This window comes from Penicillium lagena, assembly GCF_028827675.1.
Source record: "Penicillium lagena strain IBT 129212 chromosome Unknown utg000006l_segment0_segment0, whole genome shotgun sequence".
Taxonomy (NCBI): domain Eukaryota; kingdom Fungi; phylum Ascomycota; class Eurotiomycetes; order Eurotiales; family Aspergillaceae; genus Penicillium; species Penicillium lagena.
The window spans coordinates 1,614,595-1,636,819 of NW_026623227.1; the positions used below are offsets into that span (position 1 = coordinate 1,614,595).

The window sequence follows — 22,225 nt, forward strand, 5'->3', positions numbered from 1 at the left end:
CATGTTAAATTAGAATCGTGCGTTGAACCAGGGTTATTCGGAACTATAATGGGGGACCTATAAGGCATCTACGTTGGGATTTCTAATTCCGGTCCGCAAGGTTTGAGTGAACGACGTAATGGCAAACTTTATTCTGAAACACTAATATTGAACTATTAAAAGTCACCATGCAGCTTATTTTCTATGCGGCTAATTTTTTGGGTTTTGGTATCACCGCTTACTCGCGGTTCTCTAGGTTCATCGAGGTGGTCAAGTGTGCTAGCCTTTTAGGTAAGTGCTTCTACGTACTAGATGCGACAACTTGTGCGTGGAGCCAACGGGACAGCCGTTGATAGATATATTAACAAAGCGTCGTAATTTTCCAAGTCTGGCCGCGTAGGGCAGACAGAACTGCCCTGAAATAACAAGACTTCTTCTGGACTTGTGTGATGATATACAGTGGATTTCATAGTAGCTAGTTATAGACTCCATATTAGACATCGCGAGGAAAGTAAGTCGGTTGAAAAAACCAAAAGGTATGGCCAGGCAAGATAGGCACCATATTAGTACTAGCGGAGTGCCAACTCCTTCACATTGATACATTGGCCGACAGTTCCGGGTTCCATGACAATCGGTCCGACACCGATAGGCTTGGCTCTCTGGGCAAGGAAGATCTAACTCTTCTTCATTCTCTTCTTGAATCAGGAGTAGAATGCAATCCGAAAACATTGGACGTCCGTTCTGTCGGTCATCGCCATCACGGTCTCTAGTATGACCTTCGAAGCATCATGTCCTCATCTCTTACTCTCATGGCTGTCGCTAAAAGTGGGAATGTCTCATGGATCCCGGGTGGTGTAGAAGCCCTGTGGGGTATCCACTTTAGTGGGTGATTACTCTAAGGACCTACCAGTACCAATTGGAGGGAAAATCGCGAAAGTTTCAGTGCAGTTCACCTTCTGAAGGTCAGAGAATCTCGACCTTACGAGATATAAAACGATATTAGAGGATGTGATGATAGATGTGAGAGGTTTCAAGTTTTCTTTCGGCATTCTCTTCAATGCAGGTTTGTTTCCTGTTGCCAGGATAATTGTTTATTTTTCCTCAGAAGACAAGTATATCTTACTGGAAACAGAGACCGTAAACTCCGGCTGCTCTGCATTTGCAGCACCAAGAATGGGGACCCAATGCGGCCGAAACATATCTTCGCCTTCCTCAGTCTCCAACCACAAGACACTCTTGATATAGATGAGTGCGTCTTTCCAATTATTTAGCAATAGATGAGCTGCTAAATTTCGAGCTCTCCCTACCAGCACATCATAGTGAGTAGTATCAAACGAGGCCACCATTCCAACTGCAAGAAGCCAGACATCAAGGGAATCGCGTATACGAGGGGTCAATTCCAGCTGCTTGAGATGCTTTATAAACCGAGTGACAAGTGTATTCAATATGACTCCATGGGAGTAATACGTCGGTCCTTGGGTAATAAACATGTAAAGAATGATCGCATGGCGAATGCATTCTGTGGTCGGTGTTGACTGAGATTTTCCCGTGTCCGGGGCTGAGAGTAGTAGTCGATGTACGACAAAACAGGTGAGGTCATGAAGCCAGGAGGGTGTGAAGGGTATCCGCCGCGCCCGCTGGAAGAGGATACGGAGATGAATGAAGACATTCCTGACTGCAGGGTCGCTAATAACACTGCTAAGTTCGGGTAAATTATCACCAATGGTAGTCAAGTCCAGCTGCCATTCTGAAACAGGAGGTATGCCATCTCCAATGCCGAGGTCATCCTGGGTCTCGAATTGAGGATAGCCCTTAATGAGCATCGATACCCTTTGAATCATGTGAATGGCTGACCTCATTGGTGATAAAGGTCGGACTTACCAGCTGACCATCCTTGCAGTGAGCGGGTTGGTCTGCTTTACAGCATTTATGCCACCTCTCATGCGGACTAGTCTTTTCACTCCATCAACATGCATTTCGCTAACATTAACATTGCCTTTTCCAAACTGATGATTTACAAAGTGTTAGCGGTCGGGTTTATATGTAAAGAGATACATATTCACAAAGGCTCTGGAGAGTATCTCACCTCAATTGTGGCCAAGGTAATGACGGAATTCAAAGTCCCGTCTTGTACGGCTAGTGTCGTGTCCTCAATTCTTCGCCGAAGCAGAGTCACAGAGTCAGCCATGAGAATATCCGAGGTTCGAAAGCCCCTCTGAGCTAGCAGTTCCTCATCGAGACAAGCTGTTTGGAGCGATACGTGAAATAATGCTGGGTCGCCCAGAGCAAGTGGCCACCAAGAGATAAGAAACGGATTCGAGACTGGGTTCATATCGAGAGGATAGTACTGAAAAGCAATCTTATGAAGAACTGAATCGGTGAGTTACGCTCGAATCGACAACGTCGGAACGATACTTACAGCTATGGATGAGACGTTGAACGTGTTCCCTGGGTAGTCTTGTCTGTGGATACGAATCGAAAGGATCGAGACCCCCGAATCTATAGCTAGTTAAAATGTTGGATTCATCAAGTGTTTTTATCGATTCACTATTCCCCTGCCCAAAAGCTGCCGGCCAGGCCGTTGACGGTTCATTTGCATAAACGCACTGAAGCTGACGCTTAAGGCAGCGAGAGCAACGCGGTTTACGGAGGTCACAACTGCATTTGGATTTGGCACATGTAGCACAGGACCGACGAAGAGTTTGGCGCATTTTTGCAGAGGTAGAGTTCATGAAAATGAGCAACCAAAGGGATAAAAACAGCCTGCGGTGGAGAAATTCTGCTTAGTAGAGTGTGGGGGGCCTTTGGGGCCTTGTCGCTGGCCGAAAACGCACTAGACTCCGGTACCTATCTCGTCCTCGCTCGGGGTCTAGTCCCAATTGGGTAACTTAAATACACTATCGAACTTATGAATTCAAGAGAAACCACAAAGTCTGTAAGAGCAACTCAGTATAAAAAGAAACATTCGCTCCTCTGTTTGTGGGCAATTCTAATCTGTCATCTGTCATCAATATGGGTACCGAGATCTCCAACACCTCCAATGCTCAGCCACAAATTTGGGCTTTTAGGAATGCTCGTTTGAAAAGCACTATGTCCGGTCTTTTTATGGCATGGTCTACCTGGCAATATGTCATAGCTTTTGTACTTGCCGTGGTAATCTATGACCAAGGTATTCAATGTCCATGGGAAGTGTTTCGCCCAGCTGATACAGTCTCTAGTTATATATATCAAGCGCAAGGGTTCCATCGCTGGCCCTCGATTCAAAATTCCACTCACGGGCCCTTTCCTTCAGGCAATCCATCCAAAGTTTGAATCGTATCTTACCCAGTGGGCGAGCGGCCCTCTAAGTTGTGTGTCTGTCTTCCACAAGTAAGTCATCTCTCCAAAACTTAGAAAACTTTGGATAAACTGCTCACGCGTTATGCAGATTCGTCGTTCTCGCCTCCGACCGAGACCTAGCCCACAAGATTTTCAAGTCGCCCTCATACGCCGAGCCCTGCATAGTTCCGATCGCAAAAGATATCCTAGGCCACAGAGCATGGGTTTTTCTTCAGGGCAAAGCCCACACCGAGTACCGAAGAGGATTAACTCCTCTATTCACCAATAAGGCCCTGGCGACTTACCTTCCGGCACAAGAGAAAGTATTCACGGACTACTTTAACAAATTTGTTTCCGCCAGCAAGGCAAATCATGAGCGGCCTATGGCGTTCATGGCCATGTTCCGCGAGATCAACTGTGCAATTTCGTGCCGAACTTTCTTCGGTGACTACATATCTCAGGATGCGGTCAAGAAAATAACGGACGATTTTTACCTTGCTACTGCTGCTCTTGAGCTAGTTAATATTCCTCTGTCCATATATATCCCGTTCACCAAGTCCTGGTTAGGGAAGCGGGCGGCCGATGCTATCCATGTCGAGTTCGGAAAATGTGCGGCTGCATGCAAAGAAAATATGGCGACTGGCGCAACGCCCACATGCATCGTGGATCATTGGGTGCTCCATATGATGGATTCTGAGCGATATCGCGAGAGAATTGCGGCGGGCGAGGCTGAGGTGGAGAAACCAACGAATCTCATCCGCGAATTCACAAACGAAGAAATCGGAGAGACGCTGTTCACCTTCCTCTTTGCATCTCAGGATGCATCCAGCAGTGCCACCACTTGGCTATTCCAAGTTCTCGCTCAAAGACCCGATGTACTTGATCGACTGAGAGAAGAGAACCTCGCTGCACGTGGCGGTGATAGACACAAACTTTTTGATCTGCCGATGTTGGAGTCACTCACTTACACCAACGCAGTTATCAAGGAGCTCCTTCGCCACAGACCACCTGTCATCTTCGTTCCCTATCTTGCAACAAAAAACTTCCCCGTTACGCCTAACTACACCGTCCCCAAGGGCTCTATGGTGATCCCGTCCTGTTACCCAGCTCTACATGACCCATGTGCTTACCCCAACCCCAATGTTTTCAATCCTGACCGCTGGATATCTGGGGACGCTGAGTCTAAGACCAAAAACTGGCTAGTTTTTGGAGCGGGACCACATGACTGTCTCGCAAGGAGGTATGTGCCACTATCGATGGCAGGTATGATTGGCAAAGCGGCGCTGGAGTTAGATTGGGACCATCATGCTACGGAGAGGTCGGAGGAGATTAGCGTATTTGCCACCCTTTTTCCAATGGTAGGACTCACTACTGATTTGTCTTCTGCCTTTGTTTCCACTGGTGGCGTGTGCTAATTTTGCAACATAGGATGGGTGCCAATTGGTTTTCAAAAAACGCTCCTAGTCACATGTCAATTGAGGCTTAATGAAACAATGGGTTCCACGACTCTAATCCTTCTTTGTTTTACATTTTAGAGAATATTTTTCAAGGACATACATGATTTGATTAGGGAATGACCCTATTTCCGTGAAACACAAAATGGGTTGCAGATACGTTGTACGCGCGGTTTAATGGGTCAAATCAGAATCCAGATATCAAATTTCCAAGACGATGATAGAATTGAAAAACAGAGTTTGCTTAGGTACTCTTTTATTCAGACCATGCCCATGCAACTGGCTCATCACAATTCTTAACATGGAAGTCCAAAGATGCTATGCACATAATGTTAGTAGTGTCTCAAAAGCCAATTTTCAAAAGTGGCCATCAGGGAATGCAGTCATACAAACCACCTCAGATGCGGTGCATGAAGCTCCCATGCAGCTAGCAAGGGCTTTCAAAAAGTGTTTACTCGGACAAGTGCATCCAGTATCAAAGTATGAGTTACATCCTGCTACCGCGGCGGCCTGTTCATTGCACTGATGCTATTACGCAAATTTAGTTAGTAAGTACTTTATTGCGCACCCGCAATTTTGATCTCTTATCAAAAACGCTTACCAAGCAAGGGGTAATGGGTGGAAAAAGAAAGACATCTTCTCCTACTGCAAAAGCCACTAGGGCGGTTAGGGGAAAAAGAGTTGAGAGCTTCATGTTGAAAGTTTATTGTGTGGATAGATGGAGAAAGAATAGAGAGAGAGAGAGAGAGAGAAAGAGAGAGAGAAAGATAATTGATGATAGTCCTCTAAGGTAGGCACCCAGGGCTCTTAAATATCCAGCAATACAGGGAGAGTATGCATTTTCTTGATGCAGTGAGAGCTGAAGCAAACAAGTTGATAAGGAAATTTTAATGGAATAGGATCTTCCAGAATTGAGCCCTTGAGATCCCTGGCCTTGTGATTATGCTGAAAATATGTACGGCATAATTTCCAAGGCTTGACTTTTGGATAGAAAAGATGCTAATACCTAGTGAAGTAACTTACAGATATCAACATACCCAACCCGAATAATCAAATATTTGGTATTTCTTGGAGTTCATACGTCCTAACTTAGTTGCCCAATATGTGCATACCTACTATTCTCGTTCGCCGTTGGATCTAGGCTGATTTTGAATTTACTGCCGGTATCTCTCATACACATATTAATACGGTCCCATGTAAACAGTCTTATTTACATTTTCTCTTTTTGAGCGACATAAATGTGATTATGGCCACGTAGGGATGTCTCGCCCAAGGGCTCTGATGCGAGAGATCACGGTTGTTGTGAACATAAATTTCAGTTGACATTATTTCTCATTATAGCTATGTAACAATAAACACGCCACCTGTATGGTACTCTGAACCTTTTCGAGCTACTTTCATCAGACTTTATGGGTGTGCCTGTTGTGTAAGGTCTTGGTGTGTTTCCGTCGGAGTATGGCGCGAAAGTCACTTGACTGCTCCCATTGACTACTCTGACCTTTCTGTTTTCGCGCCGCAAAGGACTTTATTCTCACTCCGCCTCCATTTCACAGGCGTGCGCCACCGAGGATCATGACATAGGTCACCTCACGATCGTCACATTTGAAGCTCGCATTGGGACACCGCATGCGGCGGTGAAACTAGCAGTGGGGGTTTGAGTCAGGGGCCTAGTCATCATTGAAGTACCATACCTGGCATCAATTGTTTCGTTTACGTTTGGCCGGACAGTCTGTCATTGCTGGTATACAGCCAAGCTTTAGATATGTCTCTGGATGTAGCCCCCTCAAAGCACAAACTAGTCCTGTCACTCCATCTGCCATCATTTCACAATATGATTATAGAAACTGCCCTAAACAGACGAGTGGAAAGTAATTAGGTAACAGCTTCTTGGCTGCGCCGACGGGTCCTTGATCGAGTGAGGAAGGTTGAGACTATGGGCTGATCCCAGAGGCGGCTAGCGCCAATCATCAGGTCGGGATGATCGAGTTTCAATCTGTTTGCACAGGAAATAAAGTCCATCTTTTTTATTTCCGTCGCTGATCCAAAGCGAGGTCGTTAACTGTGATGTTTTACTGCTCGTTAATCTCAAACGCGCCAGGGTTATCGATGGACATCGGCGCTCCCCGATATGGGCTCCACCTGGGGCCATCGTTGTACCCCACGGAGCGTCATGGTGAAATGAAGATCAAAATTTAGGAGATCAGCGAAATATCTGAGGGTATGGATATATTAAGGGTCCCAAGTTTCCTCTCTCCTTGCAATTTCTCAGAGCTTGGAAGTGCAGGGCAGATTCCAAGAACATCTTTGAAACTTCACCCAACGCTATCAACCAACAACAGCTACAATTTCTCAAAATAAGAGAACAATACACACACAAAGACTCTCAATATGACTGGAAAGGAAACCAACGGACTCAAGTCCAAATTTCGCTCCATTCTCTTCTCTGGCAGCGATGCCAGATCGAGAGTCTCAGACAGTGATTCTTCGAGAACATACCCTGCGTAAGGTGTTCTCTGAACATGCGGGCAAATGCCTCTAACGGACCAGCAGTGATGAAAGGTATCAGTACCATAGGGGAACTTACGAATCAGCACCATCTTATAACGGTATTCCTGAACCTATGCGTATACCGCTCGAAAGTATTAACCGCTCTCAGGCGATCAGTGTTTTGGCAGCTGCTGTCGGGGGAATGGGTATCCTCGGTAAGAGGAACCCAAGGGAACATGTGGATGGGATAGACTATGAAGATTTGGGTGTTGGTGTTTCTGTTGCTGTGCTTCAGATGGACTGAGAGGATGTGACTTTTATCCGGTCTGGGATGGAATTGATGCACGTGCACTTTGAGAGATGTTTTTTATTTTGTTTCGGTTTTGATTATGGACACTCGCTATTGGAATCAAGTATCATCTGGAATGACACATCATTATTATCGAATGTTGACTTTTTTATTGTGTTATAAAAGTTAGTCTGTTCCTGTCTCAACGCGAGTTTAGGGTTCTGCATGTTGTCGGACGGCGCGCGCCCCGGATTGCCCCGCGGATCGCCTTGATCATAGTCGTTTCCACCACAAATTTTCTTTGGATATATCATTGTCTGCTTATTGCAATCTGTAGGTATTTTCTGTCTGCTGCTGACCACACTGGTTGTTCAAAGAAGGCGTGCCACGTGCATATATCGGCAAGTCGTGCGTTGCGCGAGAGCCAGGATACCCCGCGACTCTAATTAAGGCAAATTTAGCCAAGTCTCTTTCACTGCCTTTCTATGCTCAGTCACTTGCCGTCAAACCCGAAAATAGACAGCACAAGAGTCCCAACTGGCGCCCCCTTCAATCCCACCCGACAATCCTCTACGACCACTCGAATCCAAGCACTATCCGGTCTGAATTTCAACTCCGATCGACTCTGGCAAACATCAGACGAGACATGCAATTGGGGCAGCGCCCATAGATATGGCGAGTAAGTATACCCTAGTCCATTGCCAAATCCCCTCTGACTCGCCATTAGAAACCCAATTGAAACCAGCATGGCCAGTCTCACTCTGTCAGATGACGACGCTCGTGTTAGGTGGCTTGCTGCCGAGATCAAGAAGTTGGGATGCACTCTCTCAGTCGACCAGATGGGTAACATGTTTGCGAGCCGGACCGGCAGCCAAAATCGGCCGCACCGATGATTGCTATGGGTAGTCATCTCGACACGCAGCCTCGCGGGGGTCGGTATGATGTAGTTATTGGTACCATTGGCTGCGCTGCAGGTCCCGCGCACAGTGAATGAAAATGGAATTCAGACGAAATATGACATTGGGGTTGTCAACTGGACCAAGTAAGTTTCTCTGATCTTCTATCAGCTCAGTCTTAATCTGTTTTTGCATTTCGAAGTGAGGAGAGCGCCCAGTTCCCCCAAGTCCATGTGCTCCTCCGGCGTCTGGGCTGGTGCTATCCCGATCCAGAAGGCATGGGATCTCCGTGACATCCATGATCCCAATGCAACGCTTCGGTCCAAGCTTGAAAGACACGGGTATCTAGGCGACATACCCTGTACAAGCGATGCACGCACCGGTTGCCCTCTCGGTGCAAATTTCGAGCTTCTCATTGAACAGGGGCCTATTCTGCCCGAGTACAACCGGCCGACCGAGATCGTCCAAGGCGCGCAGGGGTACCAATGACTGACATTTACCATCCACGTCAAAGATGCGCACACACGGGCACGACGCCTCTGAGTGCGCGACAGGACCCGCTGCTTGCTGTGTCATAAATGATCGCGGCCTCGAATGATATTGCCAAGCGACAGGATGTGCTCGCTTCAATAGGCATCATCAAGGTGCCGTCCATCTATCAACATCATTGCTTCGCAAGTGACCTTCACACTTAATATCCGACACCTCAAGACAGCGTCGTGCATGCCGTTCAAGAAGAATGTCTGCGATCATTTGCTCAGATTGCTTCTCAAGACGGTAAGGGCGTGGCTGTTGACTGGACTCTAGACACCGACTCACCGGTCGTGTAGTTTGATTCAGGCTGGGGCGCATCTACTCAAGACGTGGCCGACGAGCTCGTCGGCCACGTCAAGCCGATGCCAATGACTAGTGGTGCCGGCCATGACAGCGTGTATACCACCAGCAAGCACTGCCCAAAGGCGGTGATCTTCGTGCCATGTCGTGAGGGTGTCAGCCAAAACCCGACGGAGTATTGTTCCTAAGACGATGAGTTAGTTTCCCCTCCCTCCTCCTTGGTTTGGTATCCTGGATGATCTCTTGATCCTGACGGTTTCAGTGCTCTTGGCACGCAAGCTCTGCTCGAGGCGGTGGTACACTACGATCAGGCCCGGTGGAGTAGGGCAACAGCCGGACCGGAATAATTCATAGCCAGCCTGGTTGAATACCGCGGTAAATAAATACCCAATTTAGGGGTTCGGTTCTGTTTCACTGTGGTAGACAACCAACATTGGTAATCTATTTATACTCCGTAAGGAGCAGAGCAAGTATGCAAATGCTTTCTCGCAGGATCCGCCAAATCGCTACCCGGAAAACCCGAGGCAACTTTCACCGTCGTTTGGCACAGTACCTACTCAATATTTTCCGATCAATGAAAAGGGCTCCAGATTGCACCATCTACCAATAGGTGACATTTAATGGCAGTTTTGACTGGACAGGACCCCACTTGGTGAGACACCGAGGGGTATCGCAGGGTGCGGCTTTTTCTCGTCAAACGGTCTTTTCTCGGGGTGGGTGTAGGTACTTAGCCCAGGAGAAAACAGATCCCGTCTCGCTAGTCCCGATGGAGCGCTGGGCGGGCTTTTGTTTTTCGCGAGCGTTGGCAATGCAAAATACGACGGTGGAGCCGAGCCTCGTAACATCCAGGCGTACTACTGTGGTATGTATGGGTGTGCGGGTACAGGAGGTGCCCATCGGGATGTGTCTAAGGTTGTATTATTGATTATTACTGTGGTGTCGGTTTAAGGAGATCGCAATCAGAACAGATGGAACGGTTAACTCGGGGGAATGGGACTAGCTAGTGCAAGTGATTATTGACATCCTTACATCCTTCCGCGTCCCACAATTTCCCAAAGTGCTCCCCACCCGCGACTCAACTCCTCCCACAACACGGATGTGTGTCGTTGCAGCGGTAGACTCGATCGAGATCGGTTTAGTATTCCCACGTCGCTCGTGGCGACTTGACATATATCGACTATCCATCATCATGATATCAGGGATAGACTGATAGACAGGGCCGCCGGAGTTGTCCCGGGATCAACCCAACCAGAACCGTGATCATCACCGACCTCCCAAAAGGGGAAAGGGTCGACGAACCTTGATGCTGACTACATTAGACCCAGTGTGGGCGAGGAGGGCTCAAACCTAGCATGTTGGTAGATGCGCACTGACACCCTACATAATCAGTCACTACGTTGTTCGAACCGAGTGGTGGCCTTGTGATGCCCGCGAAGGATCCGGCTACTAGAAAGCGGTTTAGGGTTCGCGCTGCTCTTCCTTTACATCATCGGATCGACTTATGACATGGGGGTGGCGACTATGCCATACAATCCGGGGCACAATTACCACTGCGATACATAGACAGGGGAGACATGTTCTTCTTGTCGGCGGACCAACAACTGTCAGACACGGCACGGAAACGGGTCTTGGTTTTCGGCCTAGGGAAGCCAGTCGTGAGTGTGTCCACGATCCACCGTGGAAGTCTATCCAGCAGTAGATCAGCCACGTCCCCTGCGTAGCTCGGCAATGCAGAAGCGACAAGAATGCGGCCTGCGATTTCGGACGGATGGTTCGCCAGTTCTAGGCCAGGCGGTTCAGTGAGTTGGTTGGGTATACTCCATCTTTCCCCGGAGCAACGGAACGGACTGGCCTCCCCACAGAAGCACAGTCATTTTTTTATTACTGCTAGCTTTCCTATTAGTTGACCAGACCCAAAAAGAGGAGCATTAAACCATGGGAGCCCCTCTTATTGGCCGGATAGACCATAACCGGCCAGTCCCTCCATCGACATCCTGTCGTGCTGGTCGCAGCTGATCGACGTAACAGGCCGGGTACGGTAAATACGAGCACGGCCGCATCGGGGCTCACTGGCCATATTAAGGTGTCCTTCGTCCTTCCTCTTCGTTTTTCTTCCTTGGCTCTCTCCATTTCTCGATTTCCCTCCATATTCTCTCCGACATCGACAGTTTTCCTTCTCGAACACACCCCCCATATACTCTCCCGACTCGGTGAGTGTCCCGTCCCCCCCACTCCCACGAGCTTAATGATCCCGCTCTATTTATTATGTGCATGCTACCTACCGCTCGTTCACCCCGCTAATGCGACCTGATCCTCCAGAGAACTTTCCATTCCACACCCACTGCAGTTGCGCCCGGATTTTCCCCAACCATGTCGCAAGACGACCCCAAAGCCAAGCCCAACGTGGTAAGTGAACGGAGCTATCTCTCTGCTGTAGACGGGCCGATTTAACCTCACCCCCGCAGGTGCTGGAGGCCCACGAGGTCGACACATTCCACGTCCCCAAGGCATTCCACGACAAGCACCCGAGCGGCACCCATGTCAAAGATCTCGACGAGTACAAGAAGCTCTACGAGGAGTCCATCCGCAGTCCCGACACCTTCTGGGCCCGCATGGCCCGCGACCTCCTTACCTTTGAAAAAGATTTCCAGACCACCCACTTCGGCTCCTTTGAGAACGGCGACAATGCCTGGTTCGTCGAGGGCCGGCTGAATGCGGCATACAACTGCGTGGACCGCCACGCGTTCAAAGACCCCAACAAGGTTGCCATTATCTACGAGGCCGACGAGCCCAATGAGGGCCGCAAGATCACATACGGCGAGCTGCTTCGCGAGGTGTCGCGGGTGGCCTGGACTCTGAAGCGCGCCGGTGTGCAAAAGGGCGACACGGTCGCCATTTACCTGCCAATGATTCCCGAGGCGGTCGTTGCGTTCTTGGCGTGCGCTCGTATCGGTGCGGTGCACTCGGTCGTCTTCGCTGGTTTCTCGTCGGACTCGCTGCGGGATCGTGTTCTGGACGCCCACTCCAAGGTGGTGATTACCACCGACGAGGGCAAGCGCGGTGGCAAGGTGATTGGCACCAAGCGCATTGTCGATGAGGCGCTCAAGCAGTGCCCGGATGTCACGAATGTGCTGGTCTACAAGCGCACGGGCGCCGAGGTACCCTGGACCGATGGTCGGGATCTCTGGTGGCACGAGGAGGTCGAGAAGTATCCCAACTACATCGCTCCGGAGTCCATGAACTCGGAGGACCCGCTCTTCCTGCTCTACACATCCGGCTCGACCGGCAAACCCAAGGGCGTCATGCACACCACCGCCGGCTACCTGCTCGGCGCCGCCATGACCGGCAAGTACGTCTTCGACATCCACGACGATGACCGCTTCTTCTGCGGTGGCGATGTCGGCTGGATTACCGGCCACACCTATGTTGTCTACGCTCCTCTGCTACTGGGATGCGCCACTGTCGTGTTCGAGAGTACCCCCGCCTACCCCAACTGCTCCCGTTACTGGGATGTCATCGACCAGTACGATGTCACACAGTTCTACGTCGCCCCTACTGCTCTGCGTCTGCTCAAGCGTGCTGGGAACGAGCACATCCACCACGAGATGAAGCACCTGCGTATCCTTGGCTCGGTCGGTGAACCCATTGCAGCCGAGGTCTGGAAGTGGTACTTTGAGGCGGTCGGCAAAGAGAAAGCCCACATCTGCGATGTTCGTTCGCTCCCTTCCCAACACTTGTTTTAGTATCTAACCTGTGGAATATACAGACCTACTGGCAAACCGAGACCGGATCCCATGTCATTACCCCTCTGGGTGGTGTGACCCCCACCAAACCCGGCAGCGCCTCCCTGCCCTTCTTCGGCATCGAGCCCGCCATTATCGACCCCGTCTCCGGTGAGGAGATCTCCGGCAACGATGTGGAAGGTGTCCTTGCGTTCAAGCAGCCCTGGCCCAGCATGGCTCGGACCGTCTGGGCCGCCCACAAGCGCTACATGGATACGTACCTCAACGTGTACAAGGGATACTACTTCACCGGTGATGGCGCGGGTCGCGATCACGAGGGCTACTATTGGATCCGTGGCCGTGTCGACGACGTGGTCAACGTGTCTGGCCACCGCTTGTCCACTGCCGAGATTGAGGCTGCTCTGCTTGAGCACCACATGGTGGCTGAGGCTGCTGTGGTCGGAATCAACGACGAACTCACTGGCCAAGCGGTCAATGCCTTTGTTGCTCTGAAGGAGGGCAACGGCTCTACCGACCAGGTGCGCAAGGACCTGATGATGCAAGTGCGCAAGTCGATCGGGCCCTTCGCGGCGCCCAAGGCCGTTTTCGTCGTCGATGACCTTCCCAAGACTCGCAGTGGCAAGATCATGCGTCGTATCTTGCGGAAGATTCTGAGTGGTGAGGAGGATAGCCTTGGTGACACCTCGACGGTAAGTGCTGTATCCTCCCCCTTAGTGTGGTGCGTGAAATATTGACATGTCATTGCAGCTCTCGGACCCCTCGGTGGTCGACACGATCATCTCCACCGTGCACGCCGACCGCGGCCAGGCGTAACCGGGTCATGATGAATTTGATGATTATGAAGACTTTGGAGGTGGAAGACCTGTAAAAGCCAATCACGCTGGTAACGCACATGAAGGCCTGCCACTCCTGTGTATGGCCACCGTGGATGTTTGACTTAGTTTCTTGCGTGTTGTTGTTCTCCATACTGTACTTGAGATTCCCTTCTGTCCGTTTCAGCAGCGGTGTGAATAGTATATGGTTCTGTATAGTGTATTCGGTGCATTCACCTTCCATCAATAGGGTCGTAGTGCATAATCAACCCACAAGCACCACCACATGGTCTCATTTCCCGGTTAGTTAGGCAGCATTCATTCACGTGACGGACCACAATAGTCCGTGGCTGACATAAGCCGCTTCGCTGGCCAACAAGCCTGAGCCCTTTTCTGTGTCGCGTCTCTCTCTCCTTCTTCCTCTTCCTCCTCCACGCGCTCTCTTTCTTCCACGCCGCCCCTCTCGCCCTCAGCCATCCTCACATCCTGCGCGCAACCCCTCGACCTATGAAGTCGTGAGCTTCGACAACTCCAACCCCCCCAGACAACATGTCTTTCGGCTTTGGAGGATTCGGTCAGAACAACCAGCAGCAGGGTTCCGGCTTCGGGACCACTGGTGGTGGCTTCGGAGGCTCCAATACCGGAGGAGGTAGGTCTATCATATTCCTTGTTTCTCCTGCATGGCCTCTTTTGTATTTCGCATTGTCTTTTTGTTTGCATTTTCTTTGTTCTTGCTCCCCTGTCGGCCTCGAGACCAAGAAAACCCGGTGCTCCTGACGTCGACCCGCGACGATGGCGAAGACCGCACGCGCAAGAGGTGGGGAAAAAATACATATTTTCGACTCCAACCACACTCCTTCGCGCGCGGCGCCACCCTCACCACTCGTATCCTGCGGATCTTCTCGACGCTCAGCGACAACACCGCGACAAGAGAGGGAACGAAAAAGAGCATTGGCCTGTTTGAGCTACCAGAAGAAAACCAGTTCTCTCTGACACCGATACCCCTGTCTTCTAGGCTTTGGATCGACATCCTCCCCCTTTGGTGGCACTTCTGGTAGTAGTGCTTTTGGCAACACTTCCAGTGGCTTTGGCTCCGGCGGAGGTACGTGCTTCAGTTATGGAGCTCCGCGATCCCTCTCTTCTCAATCGTCCGCGGGTTGTTCTCTTGGTTGTTCCACATCGACTTCGCTCTCTACACGCCCGTGTCTAGATCCTTCGCGTATCGCAGTCGCTGCGCCCTCTGTGAACGATGGATTACAGCTATTGGCCACATTTGCGATTACCCTTGGAGCTTGAGCGATCTGCACCAGAGAGCCTTACCTTGTTTCTTGCGAATTCGACTTTTTTAAACCTTCTTTTGGATGTTCTTTTCCTGGAATATGCTAACATTATTTTCCATCCAGGATTCGGAACCAACACCCAAAATCAATCTAACTCCCTTTTCGGCAGCCAAAACACCCGTCCTGGCGGTTTCGGCACCACCAATACCGCCAACACGGGCGGCGCCAGCCTCTTTGGCGGCGCTCAGAATCAAACGGCTGGAAACACCGCCTTCGGTGCTGGTGGTGGTTTCGGCTCCACTGGCGGCTTTGGCGGAAATACCAATACGGGAGGAGCAGGAGGCATGTTCGGCAACAAAACGGGAGGCTTTGGCGCCACTACCACGCCCGGTACCGGTGGAGGATTTGGCACTGGCGGCGGCTTCGGGTCCAACACCGGTACGACTGGCACTGGTTTCGGCGCTGGCACAGGAACAGGGACTGCCTTCCAAGGTGCGACGCCGACATGCGAGGGCACCGGCGGGACTCCGTTCAACCCATTTTCAGAGAAGGACACCAGCTCCAACACGATGAATAACTACCAGAGCATCAGTTTCATGCAGCCTTACAATAAGTTCTCTTTCGAGGAACTTCGCCTGGCGGACTACCAGCAGGGTCGCCGCTACGGTAACGGCAGCGGCCAAGCTGGCGCCTTTGGCTCCTCTGCCTTCGGCGGCTCTGGTGGTTTTGGTACTCAGCAACAACAACCCACGACTGGCTTTGGTGCTAGCGCCACGCCATTTGGTGCAGCAGCTACCAGCGCCCCCGCCTTCGGTGGCCAGACCCAGACTACCGGTGGATTCGGCGCGAACGCTTCCAATTCATTGTTCGGGGCGGCCAAACCTCAGGGCTCCCTTTTCGGCGGTGCAGGAACTACAAACGCGACATCTCAACCTAGCCTTTTTGGCAGCACGACCGGCACCGCTGGCGCTGGCGGCTTTGGCACCACTCCCGGAGCTACGTCAGGTTTCGGTGGCACTGGCGGCACTGGCGGCACCACCGGCGGACTCTTCGGCAGCAACCAGCAGCAGAACAAGCCGGCCTTTGGTGGTAGCGGAGGAACTGGCTTTGGCGGTGGTGGATTCGGAACACAGACAACCAGCGCTGCGAACCCATTTGGAGGAACCCCTGCCACGACATCAGCCTTCGGCGGCGGTCAGCAGCAGCAGACTGGAACGGGCGCATTCGGCGGGTTTGGTCAAAATCAGCAGAATCAAGCCCAGACCCAGAACAAGGGCCTGTTCGGTGGTGGTGGATTCGGTGCAAGCAACCAGCAGCAACAGGGCTCTGGCGGTCTCTTTGGTGCTAGTGCCGGTGCACCAGCAACTGGGTCTTCTCTCTTCGGAGGAAGCCAGCCTCAGCAGCAATCACAGCAGGGGACCGGATCACTCTTTGGTGGTGGTGCCCAACCCCAGCAAGCTGGCACTGGAGGTGGTCTGTTCGGCGCTTCCCAAAACCAGCAGCAACAGAAGCCCGGCGGACTCTTCGGGGGATCGACCGGTTCCGCTGGCGGTGGTGCCTTCGGGGGCTTCGGCAATACTCAGGCCCAGCAGACCGGCGGTGGCCTTTTTGGCGGCTCTCAGAATCAACAGCAGCAGAAGCCCGGTGGCCTTTTTGGAGGATCGACTGGTAGCACCGGCGGCGGCCTCTTCGGGGGGCAGAATACCGCCTCCCAGGGTGCAGGTTCCTCCCTCTTTGGTGGCAACCAGACTCAGCAACAGCAGGCCGGTGGCCTTGGTGGAGGTAGTATGTTCGGCGCCTCGCAGCAAGCGCAACAGCAGCAACCAGCCCCTGGAAGCTTACAGGCATCTCTGCTGGAAGGCAATCCCTATGGCAGCCAGTCTATCTTTTCCGGTCTCCCCACCCCAAGTGCGCCCACTCCCGGTCCCCTGGCCACACCTCTCTCTTCCAGCATCAAGCAGAAGCAGCGAACTCCACTGCCTGTCTATAAGATTACCCCCAATGCTGCCAACCGTCTGATCACGCCGCCCAAGCGTCAGGGATACGGATTCTCTTACTCGACCTATGGCTCTCCTTCCAGCACCACCAGCACCCCATCCGGACTCAGTAGCAGTCTCCTTGGCGGTAGCAGCAGCATGCGTGGCAGTATTAACGGCAGCTTTGGCCGAAGCTTCAGCAAGAGCTACTCAACCAGCAATCTTCGCAAGACCTTCGATCCTGATTCCGACAGTGTTCTGTCCCCTGGTGCCCTCCAGACTGGCGGCAGCGCCCGCGGCAATAGCGGCAGCCTCAAGCGGCTCACTATTGACCGCAGTCTGCGTAGCGATCTGTTCACCCGTCCCGCCAGCTTGTCGCCTGCTCCGATTACCAACGGAGATGATGCCGCTCAGCCCGACAAGCTGAAGAAGAAGGTCAGCTTCGACTCGTCCTCTCCCAGCGTTGCGGGTAATGAGGTTATCCACGTGGAATCCACGACCCCCGAGCCCACCCCTGAGGAACTTGGTTTCCTTCGCTCAATCCGTAAGAACGGCAGCCTCAATGGCGTTGACGGTGCTACGCATGGCGACCGCCCCGAAATGGAATCCGTTCGCCGTGATCTTGCCGTGGTTCCAGAGAATGGTGAACCTACCACTCCCGCCACGGATGCTACTATCAAGCGTCTGTCCTTCACTCCTGGTGGCGACCCGAAACCCGGCGAGTACTGGATGAAGCCTTCGCGTGCCGAGCTCAACAAGATGAGCCGTGACCAGCTCAAGCGTGTTGTTGACTTCACCGTCGGTCGTCAGAATTGCGGCCAGGTCACCTTCAATGAACCTGTCGACCTGACAATTGTCGATCTGGACAATATCTTCGGAAAGACTGTCGACATTGGCGTTCGCAAGATCACTGTTTACCCTGAGGACGGGAACAAGCCTCCTATGGGTAAGGCACTTAATGTACCGTCCACCCTTCGGATCGAGAACTCCTGGCCACGTGGCCGAGACAGGAAGTCGCCTTCACCTCTCACCAGTGGCCCGCTTTTTGACAAACACATCGACCGTCTGCGCAAAGTGACCGATACCGAGTTCATTGACTACGAGATGCAGACCGGCACCTGGGTCTTCACCGTGCCCCATTTTACCACCTATGGGCTTGACTACGACGAGGAAGAAGAAGGCCAGAGCCTCAACCAGAGCACCTTGAGTGCTGGCCCTCCTGACACTGGCACCCCGAAGGCCCGTCACCCCCCGAGCTTTGACCACTCCGCGACCTTCTCCTCCCTCGACGAGTCGTTCGTCGGGTCGATGGCCGGTGTCGACGACGACACCTTTGACTTCAAGAAGCGCAAGCTCGTCCCCGGTTCGTTCGGAAGCCAGGCAATGGAAGCTGATGACCAGGAGATGGGTTCGGAAGCCGAGTCCGAGTCTTTTTTAGAGGACGGCTCCACGGGTTCAACTACTGAACACGACGATGACGTCGTCACCGAAAGCCAGCAATCTGGCGATTCGGTAGTTGGATCTGATGAGGATGAGGAAATGGACATGGCGGGTTCCTTTCCCAATCCTCATCGTACCGTGGAGCGGGATGACTCTCAGAGCACCGATGGTGACCTGGAATCCACCCAGCCCCTTTCAAAGCCCTTTGGCACCCCGGGCAAGCCCCGGCTTGACCTCAGTGGTGATTGGGCCGACCAGTTGCAGCGCACTATCAGTCCCCGAAAGCAGAACCGCGACGCCCTTCGTGAGATCCAGGCAAATGCGTTCACTGATCGTACTTTGCTTCACGATGCGTCACCTGATGCCGCCAAGTCGGCTGATTCGCCCAAGAAAGGCTTCTCGAACAGTATTGATTTGATGAATTCGCTTTTTCAGCAGCCGCGCAAGCAGCATACTGCGTCTCCACTGAAGGCTTCTGGGCGGCAGTCCAAAGGCATTGAGGTTTGAGCCCCCTGTTGCTCTCTTGTTATTTTTACAATTCCTGCACATTCACATTGGTTTTACATCCACCTCATGCATATTGCTTTGGTCATATCCTGTCTTGCACTTCTCATGTATCTAGCACATCCACCCTTTTCATCCCCTACACAGATAGCTTCCCAAATTGAGATTCGAGCTAAAACATCTTTTGCTTTCCTTGCAGTGGCCTTACAACAAACAACCCAAGACTTTTGCGGGCGACACGAAGCAAATGAGCCAGTCCGACGCGGCTTTTCATGACTCCTTCAAGCCGCGCTGGGGCCCGATGGACTCGATCGTTTGCGCCAAGAGCGACCTCTCGGAAGTACTGTCCGGCGCGGAAGAGCGCTGGATTCAACGCCTGTCAGTTGTAAGTGAGGGAAGGGACGTTGCGGTCATGACGTACAACAAAGAAGGCAATGTAAGTTTTCCTTTTACCATGTTGATAATTTCGGTGATGGAGTACTGAGACGCAACTGGAACAGTCGATGGAAATGCTTGAGGTGCAACAGGAGCAATCTCATACTCATCACATTGACGGAGCGCCCCTGGTTCGTTTGGACAAAGTCGACCTTCACCAGTTCACTCAGTCCCCGTCGAGCCGTGCCCAATCCGACGACGAGCGGTTGATCTGGCAGCTTACCAACATCCTCTTCAATGATGATATCGAGGACGACATCTCCGCTGGTGTGCCACCACAGCTCCGAACGAAGTTCGCGCACCGCATCAAGAAGGATCGATTGACTCGTCTGTGGGAGGGGATCATTCGCGAGAAACACGCTCATGACCTGGAGTCCATCCGCTCTCCGGAAGAGCGCGCCGTCCATCTGCTCTGCTCCCACCGAGTTGAGGAGGCTTGCAAGACCCTCGTGGAGAGCCAGAACTTGCACCTGGCAACTGTGGTCGCACAGATTGGCCGAGATGCTACCACGCGGGCCGACATGGCGAACCAGATCGAGGTGTGGCACCAGAGCAACGTTTCCTCGGAGATGAGCGAGCCCCTTCGTGCTCTGTACGAATTGGTCGCGGGCAATGCGCTCCGCAGCGAGGGCAAGTCCGGAGGTGCGCTCGAGGACCGAGCGTCGTCCTTCACTTTCACTGAGCGCTTCGAGCTGGATTGGTTCCAGGCATTCGGTCTTCGTCTATGGTATGGCATCACGGAGGATGAACCAATTGAGGCCGCCGTCTCCAGGTATCTTGCCGACCTCGCCACTGGACAGGAGTCTTCCTTCCCTTATCCGTCGCATGGGGCCCGTTCTCGTGTCATGTTGCAGCCCGGTTCTGATACCCTTGGCTGCGAATCACCGCTCTGGGTGCTTCTCAAAACCTACTCGGCAACCAACGCAACCCGCCCACACATTGCCCCTATCCAGCTCCCCGCCGCCCTCCTCCCGGAGTCGGTGTCGGGCGACCGCCTGACCAACCGGCTTTCCTTCCAGCTGCACCATGTTCTTACCGCCGTGGTGGGACATCACCCCGCGATCAACATTGATCAAATCCAAACCGATCACCTCGTGTGGGACTATGCATCGGAGCTGAGCGCCGGCGGCGAACTGGCCTCGGCACTCTTCGTCCTCCTCCACCTCTCCCAATCCAACGATCGCAAGCGCGCCGTCCAAGAAACCCTCGCCCGCTTCGCGGCACACCTCCCCGACCCCCTCTCTGCCGATGGCTCCCCCGATCCCACCTGGCACCTTCTGACAACGACCCTCCAACTCCCCGAGCCCTGGATCTGGGTCGCGAAGGCCCTTTACGCGCGGGACATCGGCAATGCCGCTCGTGAAGTCGATTGCCTGATCCGCGGCAGACACTGGAACGACGCCCACGCCACATTCTGCCGCATCGTTGGCCCAACTGCCATCATCGAGCGCGACTACGCAACCCTCGACACATTGGTCTCGGGCTTCGGCGACGGGCCTGAGCGCAAGATGCGCGGCTGGGCTGCCGGTGGAGGTGTGTACGAAGATTTCCTCCGCCTTACCACCTCTCGAAGCGGTCGTCGCGATGCTACGCGTCTCAGTCGTCTGGTGAACGCCCTCGTCGCTATGGGTGACCGTGTTAAGGGTTCTGGAGTCGAGGGATTGGAGGAACGCGTTGCCTTTAAAGAGATGAGCCGTGCCGTTGCCGGCTGGATTGCCCATGAGGATGTGCAGTCTGTCCAGTCTTCTGCTGTCCTAGGTCTGCCTCTCACGGGAGATGCGAGGATTATTCAGACCGCTGAGATGAGTCGGCGGTACTATGGGGTTATTATGGCGGGTGGCCATTAGGCTGAATGTTGAATGCTTCAATGAATGGATGGGGGCTGACGGTGATGCTGATCGAGTTACTAGAGGTGGAGCAATTTGCAGCGTTGCTTGCTTTTCACTGGCACATGCTTCTTATTTTACTTCCTTGATTGGTCAACTCATGTTGTGATCCGTTAGCGTGGAGGATGAGCTTGATGATTGTTGGCCTTTTTTGCTGCTCTTTCCTTTTTCTTCTTTCCTGTGTTTCATCATTCCCCAATGGCTGTTCCTCTGTATTCTAGCTGATCTACTGCGAACTTCATGTGTCTTTGTTATGGGTTTGTCTTGAAATTTCCGTAGTCAACGACACTGAGGTAGTCAAGTAGTAAAGTGGCAGCGGCGATGATAACTTATGTAGCTTCGAAAATATATTCAATTAAGTGATCATTCTTCTCAGTGTAATAGTATATATCGTAGTACTAGGCTGAACTTCCCTTATGGTTGAAGCAGGCCCCCGTATGGCCTTTGTTTTCTGTTTATTTGTCTGTCTGTCTGCCTTCTATATTTTATCCCCCCTTCCCTCCTTCCTCTCCCTCTTCAGCCTCATCCCACTTCGCTCCTTGGCCCTCTGCCTCTCTATATCGCGGCATCGCGTACTGGGTCTTGAGGAAATGGCAGCGAAGTAATGGCCCCAAATCCTGGGCACGATGGTCAAGGAAAGCGGTTTCACATATTTTGGTCCTATCGGCATTAGATTTTGATGGAATCTTCCTGTGGGTTTTGGGCCTTATTATACGACGTATGACTACCCGCAAGGATCATAGTGTATACACAAGCCATCGGATTTCTTTATGAAGAAAGGGCGGAATTGATCCGATATTGCGGAAGTAATGGGATCCTTGAAATCTTTTTGGTCCCTGAGGTCTAATATCACCAAGACATGTTTCGTAACTACGTTTCAAAAAGAAAAAAA

At 52.2% G+C, this 22,225-nt stretch overlaps 5 protein-coding genes across 5 annotated transcripts; 4 read left to right on the plus strand and 1 right to left on the minus strand.

Annotated features, from left to right (window-relative positions):
* Positions 1–1,070: 1,070 nt before the first annotated feature.
* N7510_008788 (Zn(II)2Cys6 transcription factor) lies at positions 1,071–2,690 on the minus strand (the record flags this gene model as incomplete). The annotated part of the gene is made up of 4 exons (XM_056980713.1): positions 1,071–1,809; positions 1,861–1,985; positions 2,066–2,349; positions 2,399–2,690. 4 exons carry the CDS (start codon positions 2,688–2,690, stop codon positions 1,071–1,073), a joined length of 1,440 nt encoding a protein of 479 aa, XP_056830922.1.
* Positions 2,691–2,991: 301 nt separating this feature from the next.
* Positions 2,992–4,712, plus strand: N7510_008789 (Cytochrome P450 61; the record flags this gene model as incomplete). Its single annotated transcript, XM_056980714.1, has 3 exons — positions 2,992–3,148; positions 3,198–3,348; positions 3,407–4,712. 3 exons carry the CDS (start codon positions 2,992–2,994, stop codon positions 4,710–4,712), a joined length of 1,614 nt encoding a protein of 537 aa, XP_056830923.1.
* Positions 4,713–8,012: 3,300 nt separating this feature from the next.
* Positions 8,013–9,445, plus strand: N7510_008790 (Peptidase M20; the record flags this gene model as incomplete). The annotated part of the gene is made up of 7 exons (XM_056980715.1): positions 8,013–8,206; positions 8,255–8,370; positions 8,434–8,463; positions 8,515–8,569; positions 8,642–8,902; positions 9,068–9,200; positions 9,254–9,445. 7 exons carry the CDS (start codon positions 8,013–8,015, stop codon positions 9,443–9,445), a joined length of 981 nt encoding a protein of 326 aa, XP_056830924.1.
* A 2,182-nt stretch (positions 9,446–11,627) lies between these two features.
* On the plus strand, positions 11,628–13,813 carry N7510_008791 (acetate--CoA ligase; the record flags this gene model as incomplete). The annotated part of the gene is made up of 4 exons (XM_056980716.1): positions 11,628–11,663; positions 11,723–12,967; positions 13,024–13,689; positions 13,748–13,813. 4 exons carry the CDS (start codon positions 11,628–11,630, stop codon positions 13,811–13,813), a joined length of 2,013 nt encoding a protein of 670 aa, XP_056830925.1.
* Positions 13,814–14,361: 548 nt separating this feature from the next.
* Positions 14,362–21,294, plus strand: N7510_008792 (nucleoporin family protein; the record flags this gene model as incomplete). The annotated part of the gene is made up of 5 exons (XM_056980717.1): positions 14,362–14,461; positions 14,828–14,914; positions 15,216–19,009; positions 19,212–19,448; positions 19,513–21,294. 5 exons carry the CDS (start codon positions 14,362–14,364, stop codon positions 21,292–21,294), a joined length of 6,000 nt encoding a protein of 1,999 aa, XP_056830926.1.
* Between the last annotated feature and the right edge of the window lie 931 nt (positions 21,295–22,225).